The sequence below is a fragment of the Cygnus olor genome, chromosome 1 (assembly GCF_009769625.2).
Source record: "Cygnus olor isolate bCygOlo1 chromosome 1, bCygOlo1.pri.v2, whole genome shotgun sequence".
Classification (NCBI taxonomy): Eukaryota; Metazoa; Chordata; class Aves; order Anseriformes; family Anatidae; genus Cygnus; species Cygnus olor.
In genome coordinates, this window is record NC_049169.1 from 15,475,322 (window position 1) to 15,493,995 (window position 18,674).

General features: G+C 40.9%; 1 protein-coding gene across 1 annotated transcript; it reads left to right on the forward strand.

Annotated features, from left to right (window-relative positions):
- Positions 1 to 1,618: 1,618 nt before the first annotated feature.
- Positions 1,619 to 15,832, forward strand: DLD (dihydrolipoamide dehydrogenase). Its single transcript, XM_040544734.1, has 14 exons — positions 1,619 to 1,767; positions 2,141 to 2,216; positions 2,920 to 2,999; positions 6,357 to 6,425; positions 8,430 to 8,499; positions 8,865 to 8,965; positions 9,297 to 9,440; positions 9,594 to 9,695; positions 10,829 to 11,019; positions 12,435 to 12,605; positions 12,981 to 13,170; positions 13,571 to 13,708; positions 15,345 to 15,434; positions 15,539 to 15,832. The coding sequence occupies exons 1-14, from the start codon at positions 1,729 to 1,731 to the stop codon at positions 15,602 to 15,604; spliced, it is 1,527 nt and encodes a 508-aa protein (XP_040400668.1). The 5' UTR covers positions 1,619 to 1,728; the 3' UTR covers positions 15,605 to 15,832.
- The last annotated feature ends 2,842 nt before the right edge of the window (positions 15,833 to 18,674 follow it).

The window sequence follows — 18,674 nt, forward strand, 5'->3', positions numbered from 1 at the left end:
GGGATTTAATCACAGAAATATCAGGCACATACAGTCTGCAGGGCTGCTGGAGGGGCAATCAGAGAAATCCTGCTACAGGAAGACTGGAGTCCGGCCCACTGACGACGGCCTTTCCCTCTGATTGTTCACAATGTTAGTAGGTGCCAGTGCACACATTTCCTAAAGCACTTTCCACAGATCTGACTATATTTTTTTAATGGGCATATTGCTCTTCTCCCTGATGGTTCCTCTAAATAATTCAAGTCTGCTTTAATCACAAAGTCTGGCATTTATGAATATCATGCCTCTCTTCTAAGAGAGCTCCTAAAGTAGTGTTTAATGATGTGCTTCTCTGGGTGGGACGCAGCAGAACACCGCCACCTCATGGCAACCCCCATTCCCTGCAAGAAATTAGCAGGCCTGTCTGGAAAACTGGTGAACTTTTTCACAGAAAATATTTTCACTTTTGGGCAAGATGGGCAATGTTAAGGACTACGCTGCCTATTACTTATCTAAAACCACAGTTAGATGATTTTAGTATAAATGAAAAAGAATATGACACATATTCTGAAACAGGTGGAATTCAGTAGAGAAGGAAATAGTGTCCTGCTGCTGTTCTCTGCCAGGCAAGGAGTGATTTCATAGAATCACAGAATCATTAAGGTTGGAAAAGCCCTCCAAGATCACCTGGTCCAACCACCCCTACCACCAATGTCACCCACTAAACCCTGTCCCTAAGCACCACGTCCAACCTTTCCTTGAACACCCCCAGGGACGGTGACGCCACCACCTCCCTGGGCAACCCGTCCCAATGTCTGACTGCTCTTTCTGAGAAGAAATGTCTCCTCATTTCCAGCCTGAACCTCCCCTGGCACAACTTGAGGCCATTCCCTCTAGTCCTATCACTAGTTACCTGTGAGAAGAGGCCTACCCCCAGCTCCCCACACCTTCATTTCAGGCAGTTGTAGAGAGCAATAAGGTCTGCCCCGAGCCTCCTCTTCTCCAGACTGGACAACCCCAGTGCCAACAGCTGCTCCACACAGGACTTGTGCTCCAGGCCCTTCACCAGCTTTGTAGCCCTGCTCTGGACATGCTCCAGGGCCTCGATGTCCTTCTTATGTTTGTAAATATTGGTGTGTTGATGGGCAGGTAATGGGTCAATGGGGTGCGCAGCCTGATTTCTAGAGAGCACATAGGTGGGAAGAATACCAATGGAATGAAATTAAACTCTGCCAGTTAAAAAGGGAAAGGGAAAGGGAAAGGGAAAGGGAAAGGAAAAGGGAAAGGGAAAGGGAAAGGGAAAGGGAAAGGGAAAGGGAAAGGGAAAGGGAAAGGGAAAGATGAAGAAAAAGAAGAAAAAGAAAAAGTTGATATTCTAATTCAATTCACTTGAAGTTATTTCCAAAATGAAATACCTTGGCTTTTATATTTTTATTTTAAAATTTGACTATATGCCCATTTGGCTGTCATTTAGAAGAAAAAAGGTGTTTATTCTGGAAAATGAAGTATTTAGACTGCCTCAATACGTTCCCAAACGTTGTTTTTTGGGTGCGGTTGGTTGCGGAGGCCAAGGCACGAGGTCAAACGGCGCGCCCTGCCGCTTTACGAGCTCATCTGCATAACCCCGCCCGCCTCGCGGTGACCGCGCCCCCGAAGCCCTCCGGCAGGGGGCGCTGCGGCGGCTGGGGCTCGCAGCGCGCCTGCGCGAGTCCGCGGAGTCCTTGGAGCGGCGGGGCGGCGGCGGCCATCATGCAGCGCTGGGGGCGCGTCTGCTGCGCGCTCGCTCGGGTACGGCGCGGGGGGCTGCGGCGGGGCGGGACCGAGCCGGGCCGGGCCGGGCCGGGCCGAGCCGGGACTGGACGGGACCAGCCGGGACGAGGCGAGCCCGGCCGCCGGGGCTTCCCCCGCCCCACCCGGACACGGGGAGGGAGGGGCTCCGCCGCCGGCTCCCGTTGGTGGCCGCTCGGTGTCGGTAACGGGGCGCCGCTGGGGGCTGCCCTCCGCCGGGCTGGCAGCGAAACGGGGCGGCGGGGCAGCGGCAGCGCCCGCTGTGCTGCCCACGGCCGCCCTGTGCCCGTCCCGGGCGCTAACGCGGGGTGCTGCCTGCCTGCCTGCTGCGTGCGCGTCGGTCGCTAAAAATGCGGTGTTATTTTTCTTGCAGAGGAGCCATTTTGATCGGATTCATCACGGTCTGCAGGGGGTTTGTGCGGTGCCGCGAAGGAGCTATGCCGAGCAAGGTAAGCCGCTGGGGGAGGAACCTAGGCGGGAGAGAAGCAGAGCTTCAGACAAGTCGGGCTCCCAGGTGGTGGAATCCGGTTCAGAGTTTTACTTGAAAAGTGCTTATTTGTCACGTCTGCTAGCAAACTAAAAGTGTACACAGAACTTGAACTTTATGTCATAAGAACGGTGGCACTAATTAATAGAGGAGACTAGTTATAATGACTTTGGTACAAAGTTCATAGTTTCTGCAAGATTCACAATCAATAGAGGTTGCATAGATGTCTATTTTAGCAATATTCGCTGCATTATAAGCTAATAATTTGCATTTATCTTTTGTGCTAAACATCAGTAGAAGCTGAGTTGAAAAAATGTTGTAATAAACCACTTAGACATCTTGGGTTAAATTCCTAAAATTTTTATAGCAGCAGGGACACACCAGACAAAATCTAGTTATTTAATTTCATTTTACATTATTTTCCCTGTGAATTTTAAGGGTGGTTGTTTTTATTGCAGAGTGAATACATCCACGCAGCCTCTCCTTTTGTCTGGAAAACTGTTCTCAAATGCAAAATGTAATTTACCTAATACATTAAATGACATAATTTTTAATAGTGACTTTTCAGTGTTTTGGTACTGTCAAATATGAATTATTTCAGAAATAGGTTGGTACTCCTGCAGTAGTTTGTAAACCAAAAATAACTGAAATGTTTTCTATTTCAGTTGATGCCGATGTCACAGTTATTGGTTCTGGTCCTGGGGGGTATGTTGCTGCAATCAAAGCAGCTCAGCTTGGATTTAAGGTAAGACCAGACCTTTTGGTCACTGAGCAGAATGGTCATCCAGATGAAGGTGTTTGTGTGAAACTGGGAAAACTGAAATTCATGTGTCCCGTCTTGGGCCGCCAGATGCTGTTGACATAACCATAAACTGTTACCTTGCTTACCTATATTATATGGAAGTTGAAGTGGAGACATAAGTTGAAATGAGGAAAGTATTACTGTCTAGACTGCTAGGAGGCTACTCAGGTCAGCTTGCTTCTGGCTGGAAGAGATAGTTGGGATAGGCTTACAGTCTTTTGGGAGGGAAAAGGTAGGAAAAGAATGCTATGAAGGAAACTCTCCCAACAAAAGAAAAGAAATTGAGACAGTGACAAAAAGGCCACTTAAAAACTAGTCTGAAATCCTGAAGAAGAGAGAGGGGGTTCAAATGGTTGTGAGCAAACTGCTCTACTTGGCCCTGTCTGAGCAGGGAGGTTGGACCAGATGACCTCCAGAGGTCCCTTCCCACCTCAACCATTCTGTGATTCTGTGGGGAACAGGAAAACAGTATTCAGCTGATAGGCTTTTTGAATGTGAGTGAATGAATTCCATTGCCATCTGAGAATTTGAGGTGAAAACAAGTATTTTCGTAAGTTTCATTTTTCATTCATAAGCGAGTGTGACTTCAGCAAGGTTGTTATTTACCTTTACTCCTTAATCTGAGCCCGGCTTGCTCTCCTGGCATTGCATTATTCTCAAGTATTTTGAAATCTGAGAAGGAAGGCAGTGCTGGCAGACTTACGTGTGCTCCTGCTGGCTGGTATGTCCCAGTGCTTCGACAGCTGGACTTCATGACAGAACAAGTTGGATAGACCACTTGGTAAGGACAGGAGCTCCCGTTTATGAGTGGAGTTCCAGTCCAACACTGGAACAGGGGCCCAGGTTAAATGTAGTCTTCATCCCTGGAGGTTTTCGGGGCTTGACTGTAAAAAGGCACCGAGCCACCTGATACAGCTTTGATGTTAACTGTGTTTGGAGAAGGAAGTTTGACTAGATAGTCTGCAAAGAAGGTGCCTTCAACCTAAATTTTTTTAATTCTTGAGTGTTGTCTCTCTTTGGTCGTTACTCCAGCAACTGGCTTTCAGTGATGTCTTTTTGGGTATATTTCAGCCTTCTAATGTGTAACAGTACCAAAATATAAATATTTGAGGTTTCATTAAGAAGTTTTGCATCTGCCTGTGACCCTAATGCAGATAGTTGAAATGTCTATCCTTGTTTGCAAAACCTTTTTTGTCTCGGTTTAATAAATATTCCTGCCTTTATATGTATGTTGTCACTGAGCTATTAGCACGTGGGGAAAAAAAAAAAAGGTACTCATTGCTACAGGTTTTAATTGAGATTTAGGCCATCTGCTTTATAGTTTCCTATTTATTTATTCTAAGGCTATTTTCTGTGGCTTTTCCTGGAGCAATGCTTTAGTCAAGTTTTTCATATATGTGGCCAGCAGTAGGTTGTCATATACAGGGAGATAAAAAAGTGCTCATCATTCATTCTGTTGTTTTTTGTCATGGCAAACAATTTTTATGCTGCTTTACAGGTAGAGTGGGCAAAGGTTCTGGGCAGGCTTGTGTTCGTCACCTGTAGCGTTGAAGAAACTTGAATGTTTGCGCTGAGGAATGTAATGCCATGGTTTTGTGACACTGGCAAAAAGATAGATTCCGTCTGTCCATCCACAGATAAAACTGAGTCCACTCTATGGAACTTTGAACCTTCAATTCTAGTGGTACCTCTGCTAGCACAAGTGTTAAGTCCTTGTATCATGACTGCAACATCCCTTGTTATTGCTGTATTGGGTTTACATGGCAAGGTTTTGGTACTGGGGGGCTGCAGGGGTGGCCTCTGTGAGAAGTTGCCCTGTGTCAGATAAGGGCCAGTTACAGATGGCTTCAAAAGGGATCCGCTGCTGACCAGAGCCAAGCCAGTGAGCAATGATGTTTGTGCTTCTGTGAGAGAAGATGTAAGAAAAGGAGAAAAAAAAAATCTGCTGCGCAACAGCAGCTGGGAGAGAGAGGAGTGAGAACCAGCCCTGCAGCCCCCAAGGTCAGTGCAGAAGGAGGGCAGGAGGTGCTCCAGGCACGCAGCAGCAGTTCCCCTGCGGCCTGTGGAGAGGCCCCTGGTGGAGCAGGCTGTCCCCCTGCAGCCCATGGGTCCCACACGGAGCAAATCTCCATGCTGCAGCCCGTGGAGGAGCCCCCGGTGGAGCAGGTGGATGTGGCCTGGAGGAGGCTGCGGCCCATGGAGAGCCCCCGCAGGAGCAGGCCCCGGGCCGGAGCTGCAGCCCGTGGAGAGGAGCCCACGCAGGAGCAGGGGGCCTGGGGGGAGCTGCCGCCCGTGGGGGACTCGTGCTGGAGCAGTTTGCTCCTGACAGACCCCGTGGTGTAGACCCATCTGGGAGCAGTTCTTGAAGAGCTGCTGCCTGTGGGCAGCCCCCGCAGGCTCAGTTCAGGAAGGACGGCATCCCGTGGGAGGGACCCCACATGGAGCTGGGGCAGGGAGTGACCAAGAAGGAGTGGTGGAGGTGAAGTGCTATAGAGTGACCACAGCCCCCATTCCTCGTTCCCCTGTGCTGCTTGAGGTGGAAGAGGTCAGATGGGGGGGAAGGTGTTTAGTTTGGTTTTTTAGTTTCTCACTGCTCTGGCTTGTTCGTAATAGGTAATAAATTACATTAATCTCCCTTATGCTGAGTCTGTTTTGCCTGTGACAATAACTTTTGAGTGAACTCCCCGTCCTTATCTGAACCCTTGAGCCCTTTCCATCATATTTTCTCCCCGCTTCCCTTTGAACGGGGGGAGTGAGAGAGGGGTTGTGGTGGAGCTCGGCTGCCCACGTGAGTAAAACCACCATAATTACCGACAATGTTCTCTGGGCAGTGGCTTCTGAACAATTTTGCTTGGTCTGATCAGTGGAGTTGATTTAAAGTGGACGAGGCAGAACCTTATCAGGTCAGTGTAGGAGCAGCCTATGCTGTTTGATCCATAGTGCGGCTTTTAAAGCCCACGGATCGTTTCACATGCCCTCATGTGCTTAAAACAGGAGGCAGGGTGGACAGGGGATCAGCATGTCTCAATGTGTTTCATTGATTTGACAGAATGAGGAATGAGTCCTGTTCTTCGTGTTACCACCACCTCTACTCTAGCTCAAAAGCATCAATTTAAAGGAATGATGAAAGGGTTTCACCTGCATGGTCACTTCTCAGCAGATTTGAATTCTTAGATTATAATCCAAGGAGCTCTTAATTTGAGCATGCATGCCCATTGCAAAGGGGGAGATGCCAGTTATTTTTGCCTCTATAGAAAGGTTTGCAACGTTCTTCACCTCTCCCTCCTTTTCTCCCCTCAGACTGTCTGTGTAGAAAAAAATGAAACATTAGGTGGAACCTGTCTGAATGTTGGATGTATTCCTTCCAAGGTAAGTGTACATAGTTGGTCATAACTTCATTAAAAAAGAACAGTACCTACATGTATCGCTTTAGAAACCATTACTTAATTTTTTTCCAAGATTGACACACTTTGTTTAGAAATTGAATTTAAATTGAATTTATAATCCAAATGAACTGAGGAGCTTCATAAATATAAGTAGAAATATTTTGTTTACAGACTGTTTTATGGGGTTTCCCAAATGAAAGAGAGAAAGAGGGATGAAAACCAGGGGTGCATACAGATGTATCTTCTCACTCTGGTGAGCTTGCAGTATGCCATGTGAAATTCCAGATCCTTCCAAATTTTTTTTCAAATCTGTAGTTTTGTCCAAGGTGATGTACTTGTGTTAAAGGGATGCTGAGCTGTTCCCTGGTCAGTCACTAGAAATTACAGGGATAGAGGCACCCCTGAAAAATTATTAACTTTGTCTGGTTTTGATTGGACGCACCACGCTCTGAAGATAACTGTCCCTTTCCAATGACTGTAGGAAGAGCCTCATTGATTAGTTCTTGAAATATTAATCTAAGCTCAAATAGTATTCTCACTGGCCCAAAAAGATAACCCGGAGAGTGGGGCTGGTGGTGCTTCTGTGGAGTAGTGCCGGTGGGGAGAGAAAAGGGAGAACCCAAGATGTGCTCCTAAGGAAGGAGAAAGAAGAAATTCAGAAGTAGCTAATATTTGATGGTATCAATCCCATTTTAAGTAACTTTAAAACTAGAGCTTTGTAAGAGCAGTGCTGTTGCTAGATGAAAGGAGTCTTCTTTGCTAGCATCCAGCAGGTGAGGGAAGATATTGACAGTCAGGCTTGTGATGACCATAGTAACAGATATAATTTTCTTACAAAGATCCCTCCTAACAATATTGCTGTTTCTAATCTGTTTGCTTAGAGAGGTTCCGTTAGCGTTATAGGAGAAAATACAGTATAAATACAAAGTTTTGTAAATGATATATTATTTTGCCTAGAAATTTTAGTAATACTTCTAATGCAGCTCAGAATATATATTGAGGAAAAACTCAAAACTTAGATGTAGATCAACCCATCATTACTATGCATGCTTGGAGCTTTGCTAGGCTCTATTTAATTGACTTTTCTTCTTGAGTCCTTGATTATTATTTTTATCCTCAAGGTTCTTACAAAAGTGGTTCTGAACCCGTGGTTAAACCTGGATGCTATCCAGAGTTTTTTCAGGTGGCAATAAACTTCTTAAGAAGTGGATATGTGGGCTGCGTACACTGAAACAGTAACAATTTCAGATCCTCATTTTCAAAAAGCCACTCAAAATAATATATTGGTCATGGATTTTTTTTTCCTTTGTAATTGCTGAAGTCTTACGCAGTGGCTGTGTCTCCAGTTAATGTTTTGGTTATTACAGGTTCAGGGTTGTAGCAGTTAGGTAAAATGGACAAATTTTAAACATTGAGAGTGAGTAAGAGTTACTCACAAAAATGAACTTATCTTGGTCCAACAGTATTAGTTTTACTCAAGCCTGTGTATATGAGGCTAGTATCTCAATATATTCTTTGAATATATTGTACCTTCTTTAGGGTTCAGTCTGTGCAGACTATGCAGTTTACTTCTTGCACAGATATTGATAGTTCCCTGCTTGTGATGGTTATCATAAAAGACTTAATGTTTCTTCCTGAGATCCTTCCTTAATAATAATGCTGTTTCTAATCAAAATGCTGTTCTGGTGGTTCTGCATTTCTAGCTGCTCATTTATAAACATACTTACAAAGGAACTATTGAACTATTGTAACTTTATTTTTGAGCTGTGAGTGTCCAGTGACCTGAACTAGCTCTAAGCCATCAACTACAACTAGCTGTGCAGCTGTGATTTTGAAATGCACCTTTTAAAATATCAATGTCAGACTTACTAGAGAATGTTGTGCAAATAACATGTTTTTTTTAAATATACTAGCTAATACTACTAATATTTAATTAATTCAATTGCAAGCGTATGTCCCAATTCATGTTTTTGTGTGCATACTTTAGGCCTTGCTGAACAACTCGCATCTTTATCATTTGGCCCATGGAAAAGATTTTGCTAACAGAGGAATTGAAAGTGAGTATGCAGAGCAACTTGTCAGTGCCTGGTAACATAAATGGTTTCCGTCAACAAACAAGTATAACAGTTCATATTGTTATAATTGTAGTTAAGTTACTCAGAAAACTTAACTGACTTGCAAACAATATCCTTTCTCTGTCAACTGGTGGTTTAGGGACGTGTGTCTACTCCTTGAGTCCTGGGTCAAGAAGTTATACTTGAAAAGCATAATACTGCTGTTTAACATACCACTTGTTGAATGTGATCTTTATCATTTTGTAGAGTCCTTCAGTGCATCTTACTGTATCAAACCTGTTCATGGTGTAGGTTAGCTCCTATAAATAAATAAACTGGGATGCTTAATTCAAGTTTTTTAACCTTAGTTACAGGAATCCGCTTGAATCTAGAGAAGATGATGGAACAGAAGAGTGGAGCAGTAAAGGCCTTAACAGGTGGAATTGCTCATTTATTTAAACAAAACAAGGTTAGTTTGGATTATATACTGAAGTGTATCTATTTTTCTGATCTAAATTTGTTGCTTTTTGCTTTCTCATGTTCTTGCCACATAAATTAATTGGAGTGACTGACTCAGCAACGGCAGATTCTGCATGCTTCACTTCTAGGGTATTTTAAATGAACAGCTACTTCATTCTTAAATCCACTTAAAAGAATAATAGTAACTTTGTGATTTGTACCAGATGGTGATGCAAAGATTAGTGTTAGCGGCTTCTCTAAAGCAGTGAAATTCAAATTAAGTGTAGCATAACTTACATCAGTAATATGAATCTTAATGTACTGTGTTCTGATTACCAAAGGTTACACATGTATCTGGGTTTGGAAAAATAACTGGCAAAAACCAAGTCACGGCAACCAAAGACGATGGCAGCACACAAGTTATCAATACAAAGAACATACTTATAGCCACAGGCTCAGAAGTTGCTCCTTTCCCTGGAATTACCGTACGTATTTGAAATCTTGGTGCTACTGTCTTTCAGTGGGTAATATCCACATCATTTACTGTATAATAACTTTTTGCATCTGATTGGCCTTCGCTTTCTGTGAGCTGTACGTATTGTAAGCCTCTCTTTGTGGATTTCTTTGCCTGTCACTAGATTGATGAAGATAATATTGTGTCATCCACTGGTGCACTGTCACTAAAAAAAGTCCCTGAAAAGATGGTTGTCATTGGTGCAGGAGTCATCGGTGTGGAACTGGTGAGAGAATATTTAAACCACTTGGTCCTTAATTTATAAAGGAACAGGATGTTATTTTTCATTGTACTTAGCAGTATTGCTGTGATTTAAAGATGTTGTGTGAGTTGTAGTGAAATCTCAGAATCTGTGGCCTGCTAGCTCCCTTTCCTACCTGAAAATCTGGGATAAGTGTGTGTTGCATCAGCATTCCTGCATCTGGTTAGCTAAGTGGAGAAACGAGAGAGGAACGTACAGACCTCACATATAGTTTTTTGGGTTGTCTAACTTCCACTGAGGTTTGTACCTGCTCTATGTATAGATAAGGGAACTTCCTCTTTTAATGGAAGTTCATTTGAAACCATCCTAAACTCCTGTTTGTAGCAACTAATCCCAAAACTCTTATGTGATAAAATTACATACGTTATATCTAACAACCAAAGGAGTGAAGGCTTTGTAGATCATCTTAGGCTGAGTCCTTTTGCCTCACACCTACATAGTTCAAGAAGTATGTTTATGTGCTGGCCTTGCAACTGCTTGAGAATTTACACATCTTAGTAGTTGCTTTAGCTTGCTCACTATTAAGCAAGGAAAGAGTAAGCAAAGTGAAATACTATTTGGATGGATGCAAAAATAAATAAGGGTAATAAGGTATATATGTTTTTTGTGAAGCTGATGATAGTGGTTATAGTTAGAAATACATGCAGAAGCAGCAGTAGTTATATTTTACTGCATAAAACTTACATAATGTCGTACTGTTTTGATTTAGTTTGATTTGGTGGTATTAGGACACCACAACTTCTTTTGGGTTTTCTGAGCTACATGCCAATTCTTTGAGCTTTAATTTTTATATTCCTATAACCTAAAATATACCTTATTATTTTAACTGTTTATTTAGAAGCTTAATTATATGGGTTACATCACAGTAGTTTTAGGCGTGCAAACAGTGATAAATTCATTTTTTTCTGAAAGGCTGGGGTTTAGGGGGGCAGACGTGTTATCCTACGCTATAAAGTTTGTAAAAACTGATCAGTTTGCTGTAACGTTTTGTCCCCCTTTTGCAGAGTTCACTGTTTGTGGTAAATACTGCAGTAAAGAAACATGAAATTTTCCTTTTGAAACCTTCTCTTCCCTTAAGCATGTTGTTGTGACTGCAGGGGTCAGTTTGGCAGCGCCTTGGTGCAGACGTGACAGCTGTGGAGTTCATGGGCCATGTTGGTGGAATGGGAATTGACATGGAGATCTCTAAAAACTTCCAACGTATTCTTCAGAAACAGGGACTTAAGTTTAAGCTAAACACCAAAGTTACAGGTGCTACCAAGAAACCAGATGGAAAAATTGATGTAGCGTAAGTATTTAACATAAAACTAAAGGAATGCAAGTTATGTTCCTCCACCCAGTCCTTCAGATCCGTTTGAAAATACAGTCTGATATTATTCTTCAAACAAGAAGAAATGAAACTTAATTCTTCAGTGGCATTTAATTTTTATCTTGTATTTAACTTGGTGTTCATAATTCTGGCTTTATTGAATTCTAAATTGTTTGTATAGGAGAGGTTCTATTGACTTGAGTTGGTGTGCTAGTGTAAAAAACAGGGTTTTTTTGTTTGTTTTTAGTGAGATCAGTGATTTTAAAAAAAACAGACCACCCTAAGTTGTGCTTTTCATGGAAGTTCTCTGCTTCTGGTATAATTAACATAAATTATTATTCATATGGTTATTTTTAAGCTATTAATTCTTGGATGCTTACTGGAAAGGATCTCTTGTCCTTTCCTCCCCTTGTCTCCAAATAAGCATGATAGAGATTTGATTGCTTCCGATTAGAAACAAATGAAATTGTCCTGGAATGTTTTAAATAGCCAGACTTGAGCCTGCTGAAGACTCTAGATGAACAGCTAATACAGAAAAATATAAGGCAAATTTTCTTTGTAAGGTCCCTACCTGTACACTACTACCTCTGTTCCTTTTCTTGTCTGCATATTCCCTGTGCAGACGGGTTACATAAGCATTTTCTTAAAACTGCAGTTTAACGTTACTTAACAAATGTAAGCTTAAATGCCTTTTTCATTGAAGTCTTAATACGATGAATTGTTTGCTCTGTCTCCATGCCTCAGGACAGTCTGTGCTTCGCCATTGTAGAGGTCCTAGCTTTGGGCCTCTTAATGTACCGTGCTGATGCTGGCTGGATCTCTCATGTAGTCTCTGTATTTAGAGTGTTTCATACTCAAAGGGAGTGTGCTTTTCAGACACGCTTCCTAATCAACCTCACTTGCCACGCTTCGGTTCTTTCTTGCACTCTGAGCACATGAACTGACCTTGTTCTGGATGCAACTAAACGTGAAGATGAACTTGAGGGATGTACCTTATGCAAGACAGATCTACAGTTTGGGGCCAGAAGAAAGCTTACTTAGGATACATGGCCCTACCTCACCCTGAAGTAGAAACAGCTTGGATGTTGAGTACTCAGCACCGATTGCTTTGCTGTACAGATTTGCTCTTAGCAGGCCATGCTACTTGCTAATGGATACATAGGCTGAATTTCTGTATCTAAGAGTTATTAACAAATGGGGTAAGAATTACTGGCCCTTCTTCCCTCTCCTACTCATCAACTCTTGTAAGGAAATGAGGGGTGGACTGAAGGCAAGTGGTTTTGGGTGCCAGATTGAGCCAGTAGGTCACCATCTGGATCATATTAATTACTAGTCAGCGAAATACAATGCTGCAAGTTTACAGCTTAGCATTTTTGCTGTTTGTTTTTCTATAGTGTTGAAGCAGCAGCTGGTGGCAAGGCAGAAGTAATAACTTGTGATGTGCTCCTAGTCTGTATCGGTAGGCGTCCTTTCACAAAGAATCTAGGTCTCGAAGAAATTGGAATTGAACTTGATAAGAAGGGGAGAATCCCAGTCAATAACAGATTCCAAACCAAAATTCCCAAGTAAGTAATTAATAGTATTTTTGACTTTATTTGAAACAGGACTCTTATGTTTAAAAGTTTAACCTATTAAAACACTCTAATTGCTGAATATAGCTTTTTCTGAAAGGAAAACCTAAATTTCTGTTTATTTCTGCAGTTGAAGATTTGTAGTCAACCCTTAAAGTTTTGTAATTTAAAAGTCTCTATGTGTTGGTACTAATTCTTGAAGTGTGGTCATTTGGTGGAAGCCTTTCTTCTGTAGTCTCTATACTTCTGAAAATTAATGTTTGAATCTGATTTTATTGGAGTATGTTTTAAAATAACTGTTATATAAAGTAGCCTAGGTGTACTAGGACTTTTTAAACAGCATCTTATTTTGTTTCATTGGTCTGATAGCATCTATGCTATTGGTGATGTAGTTGCTGGACCGATGCTGGCCCACAAAGCTGAGGATGAAGGCATTCTCTGTGTTGAAGGGATGGCTGGGGGAGCAGTTCACATCGATTATAACTGCGTACCCTCTGTAATATACACTCACCCTGAAGTGGCCTGGGTTGGCAAATCAGAAGAACAACTGAAAGAAGAGGTATTGTTTGTTTTCTTCTCAGACAAAACTCTTTTTCCAACGTGGATGTGGTTTCATAATCTAGTAATGGCTATTAGTTTGTCTAGCTACTTTGTGCAGGAGAATTTCTCTATCTGAACGTATTGTGTAGGGTGTATGATTGATTCCTTCCTGCATGCCACCCTCACAATGATCATGGTCTTGTTTAATAACTTGTTTTGTGAAATTAATATTGATTCTTGGCTATTTTTCTTCTTTAATACGCCTTTATACCTGTTATCTTCATGCATTGATCTGTTTGTCTTATCTGCCTTTTATTTTTGTATTAGTTCTATTTTTATATTTATCTGTATGGTGACATCATTCCTGTCGAGCTTTCAGGTCATTAACTCAATGCCAGTAACACGTATCTGTTTTGTAGGGGGTAGAATACAAAATTGGGAAATTTCCATTTGCTGCTAACAGTAGAGCAAAGACAAATGCTGACACAGATGGCATGGTGAAGATACTTAGTCAAAAATCAACAGACAGGATGCTGGGTGCTCACATTTTAGGCGCAGTAAGTATTATAAATTGTGCTGTTGTCTTGGTAGTTTAAGGGTTTTTTGTTGTGTTACACAGTTCTTGTAAAAAGGAAGATTTGAATTTCCCCAAATCACTTCAGTTTGCTGTTGTCTTCTGCAGCCATGCCCTCCTGCCCTCGTCCCCAAGGCTTTTCTGTTGCTTTGGTGTCAGACCCACCTTTTTTTTTTGATTCCCTAGAATTGCTAGGGTTATTCAGTTACTCTATTTTTTTTCTTTATGAACGTTGCCAAATACTTGAGAGAACAGCAGAAATTGACTCAAGGTCTAGAAGTTGGGGAGCTGAATGGACTCTTTTTCATTCCTTTTTTTTTCCTCCTCTGATGTTCCAGCTTCAGCAAAGTTGGTAACTTTATGTGGCATTCATCAAGTCTGGGGTCAGTAACTGATGGAACTTGATTAAAAACAAATCTTTTTTTCAGAATTTGAAATCAGAAAATTCTTTATGTGAAAAATACCCTTTTCTGCTCTACCAGTCAGAAGTTGTATCTTAGACCCTAATCTCACTCTTTGGCTTGGTTTGGTTTTCTTAGCTGTAAAGGTGTAAATGCTCTTCTTTTATTCTTTCCCCTAAAGATGTATGCAGAAACATTTCCATATATCTTTGCGTACTGTTTTCAGAAAGCAAACTTCTTTAAGAAAACAGTGTTAAACACCGAAGCTGTTCTCTGTTTTCCTGGAAAGGAAATTTTATTCCTATGGAAGGATATACTGTCAACACTGGAAGATCAGCACTGTAACATTCATATCTGAATGGGAAATTCTTACACTGAAAAATAAGGGACCCTGAGTCTTTGTATGCGATGGCTGTCAGTGTTTTCTAGTGAAAAGTCTTTATAACAAAAGTGTTTATAACTAAACAGCATTGACTAGTGGAAGACACTTGGAAGTTGTGTTATAGGTAGTTGTGTGGATAGGCTGTGTTTCTGAATCCTATTTCTGTCATTTCTTATAGGAATACATAGCAAGGTGTTATGCTAGTTACTTCTCTGTCACAATGCCAATCAATTAAAAAAAATCCACATTCTCTAAAGAAAGCACAGCTCAGTGAGACACAGTAATTTTCATCAATAAAGGGAAAGGGCTGGGGAGAAACTTTGTGTATGTGAATGCTAAAAATGTAATTGGAGACTTCGTTATTTTATTTCAGCTACTCAACTTTTCTGGGTAAATCCCTATAAATACAATAGATAAATATAATGTAAATATAAATTAATTTAATGAAAATGAGGGCCCTCTTTTATTTATCTAGTTATCAGTTTAATTTTCCAGAAGGGCATTAGTTTGTTTTCTTTTCTGTAGCGATAATATACAGTACCTTTGATCAGAATGTGGGTAGTACCTGACCAGTATGTTGTGGGAAAAATGCCCAGATTTTACACAACCCTCAGTAATAAGTACTCTGATTTCGTGTTATGTTTAGATTTACGCTCAGTTTGAGTACTTAAAACTGGCATTAGAACACAGCTGAAGTCCTAGTCGTATTATGACAGTGTTTTGTTATTTTTTAGCAAAATAGAATTTACAAGCTGGATACTTCCTAGTTAGTAATTTAAAGAATCTGCATAACTGCGTAAAGATTTGTTCTAACTGCAAAGAACGTTAAATCACAGGGTGCTGGCGAAATGGTTAACGAAGCTGCTCTTGCTATGGAGTACGGGGCATCATGTGAAGATGTAGCCAGAGTTTGCCATGCCCATCCAGTAAGTTTTTTCTAAACAAACTGTTGAACACCACGGTTGCACAGACATGCCTTAACTACATGTAAATATTAACGATTTGTACCTTTTGTGTCTATTCTCTGCAGACGGTGTCAGAAGCCTTCAGGGAAGCAAACCTAGCAGCATCTTTTGGCAAAGCTATCAACTTCTAAAATGAAAGACCAGTTCTCTGTACATGCATAGTACATGTCTGGAAATGGACTGTGGTCCCTTGTGGAAGGCTGAGTTTGAGGATGTTAGGACTGAATTAAGTGAATCTCTTCATTTTAGCCGTCAGATATTTAAACAAGTAGAGTTTGGAACAAGCGGAATTATCCGGTCTCTGTAAATTAAATACTTACAATTACATGTTTATTTACATTCTGAATGTTGCAGAAAAACAGCCTGACAGAACTTTTTTTCTCAAAACCAAGCATTTCGCTGCTGCATGGGATTATAAAGTGTGTTGGTCAAAACTACTCTGAACAAGTGTCCAGCATACCTGGTGTGTTCTTATTTGAAGTAGTGATAGACTAAAACAGTTGAATGCTGGCACTTAGAATGCTGCTGGCACTTAAAATGCCACTGTCACTTCCGCACAAAAACGTATGTCCTTCTAAAAGGATTAACTTAGTATTTAACCTACTTCTTCTTGCATACAAATACCAAAATTTGTTTTGATCTAGTAACATTAGGATGCTGGGAGAAGAGGGGCTTGTATAGATCAATTAAAACTATATTAACTTTTTTAAGAGAAAATCTCCGTGTGTGATTCTCCACACATCATGTTTTCATATTGAAAACTCATCGGGAAAAATCAAGTGCTGATAGAGAAATGAAAAAATGAAGAAAAATTTCATCTTTCTGCTACTTAATCTTGTTTTTAAAGCTTCCATTGTCCAATTCTCTTCAACCTCAAAATGCTAGAACTGGATAGCAAAGCAGCGCTCACAGTTAAGTGTGATAACATGAGGGTTATTCTTCTGCACCTTCCACACACAAGGGCTGCAGCATCAGCTCTGCACATAGTTGAGACGTACTTCTGTTCTCTCCTTCTGTTTTCTATTTTGTGTTCTCTTTGCATCTCTGCTGTAGCAAGAGAGCTTAATAAATATTTAACATGGCTGGAGGGTTATATTGGGTTTTGTTTGTCACAAATAGCATCTTTGGAATATCCCTAACGTGTATAGGGAATGTGCCCAATTCCAGTAGCTCACTTGTTTTGTAGGGTGCCTTTTTTTTGTTATGCTTTTCCGCCTTGAAGAAAATCTTAATATGTGCTGGCTGATATTGTACATGTCCTTTTCCATTATGCCGTTGGGATGATAAATGGAGAAATGCTTTCAAACAAAAATCTGCAAAAGCTACTTGACTTTATGTATAGACAAGATGGTTATGTCATTTTGCCTTTCTGTAGAGCTTCTAATTCAAGTATTGAATTGCTGTCCGTGCTGAGAGATGGAAGAAGATTCAAAGTCAGGTTGAATAGGGCTTTGAGCAACCAGACTAAGTGGAAGATGTCCAACCCTCTGCAGGGACCAGGTGATCTTTAAAGGTCCCTTTCAACCCAAACCATTATATGATTCTATGAAATGTACAGTTTCCTTAAGATATCAATTAATCTATAAACACCTGTGATACTATTCTTCATTTTGTTTTTATAACCTCTGTTTGAAAAGTAGATGGGAATCAACCAGGGTCTTTAAGCTCATCACCAGGCTAAGAGATAATGCAGCGTATCCTTGAATTAGTGGAGTAAGTGACTTAATGTGGATCTCCTTTCAGGTGGGTGTTAGTAGGATGTTGCTGAAATAAAGCAAAGGTAAGACAATAGAATGAGGGAGGAAGAACACGATTTTCAAAGATCTAGGCATTTCAGAATCGCTTCTGCCTATGGGTAAATTCTATTAAGTGTTCATCTGGCACTTTGCAAGTTCTAGATAGAAGCCCTGCTCTCTAAGAAATACTTCTGTGTCCACTCCTCCCCTCTCCTAATAATTGTGGCAGTTTTTGACAGTCTTGCTGTGGTTCAGCCTTGGGATTCATCAGTTACAAATTCTCATGTGTCATTTTGTTCTTGTTAAATTTTTGGAGTTTGAAACACTTTGAAGACTACTACTGATATTGTACCAGAGATTTGTCTCCCAGACACTTGAAAATAAAATTCAAGGCCTGGGATTGTTATGGTATTGTTACTTCCCAGTATCATTTCTGTTGTAGTTAGATATACAAAGAGTGCTTGTAGAGGTAGAAATAAGTCTGAATGTTACAAAGTTTGCAGATTTTATTTTTAACAGCTGTTAAATATACTGGCAGTGACATAGTGTGTGATGCTGCTGTGGTAATCAATTCCTGTTCTGGATTTTTTTGTTCTAGTGTTTGTAATTTGTGAAGGCTGGATGATTATTTAAGTGTACTGCTCTTCAGTTTCCATAGGTGGTGCTATAATTCTGCTGTAGTTGCCCTGACCAGCTTCTGCTGACAGTCAAGGTGAGGTAAATTATTGATCAAAGAATACATCCAAATATGTTTCTCAGGTCAGAGTTAGCAGTCAGGATATATAAATGCCTGTTGCAGCTGAGGATGCTAACTTGCACGTAAGTTAGTTAATACTACAGATCAATTACCACAATTACTATGTGGTTGGCTGAAGGTGCACTGTTCTATAGTAACTTCGAACTTAAGTACACAGTTTATATGAAGTGGATATCACTCGCACTTCAAAAACAAAAAGTCTTATTTGTGTTTTGTTAAGTACAAGCTGCTCTTAGGGAGCTTCAGTGTGCTGCTTTAAGAGTCTGTACAACTCTTTAACTGCTTCACATTAAGTGCCCTATGAACGTGGTAGCTTTTTTCTAGAGTCTTGATCTTCCAACGATGGCTTATCACATGTGGTTTGCAGAATGTAAACCATAGTCACCCCTTCAGTGCTGACCTCTCAAAAAGTATTTCAATGAAGTTAAACTTGTTTTAAGCGTAAATGGGTTATCATGCAGAGGTTAAATATTCTTTGTGCAGTAAGTAGTAGGGTGCAAATGCTAGCTAACCACACAAAGATGGTATTTCTTCTTTCACCACTAACTGTTCTGAGTTAGCATGCTGTATTTCACAGTAATTGGAACCCCTATTTTATTAGATCTCTAGCTATTTTAAAAACAAGATTTGCAGAACCTAAAGGATTAATTGATTTACTTTTTCAGCTACTGAAAATAACAAGGAACTTAATGAGTCATACCAGGTGCA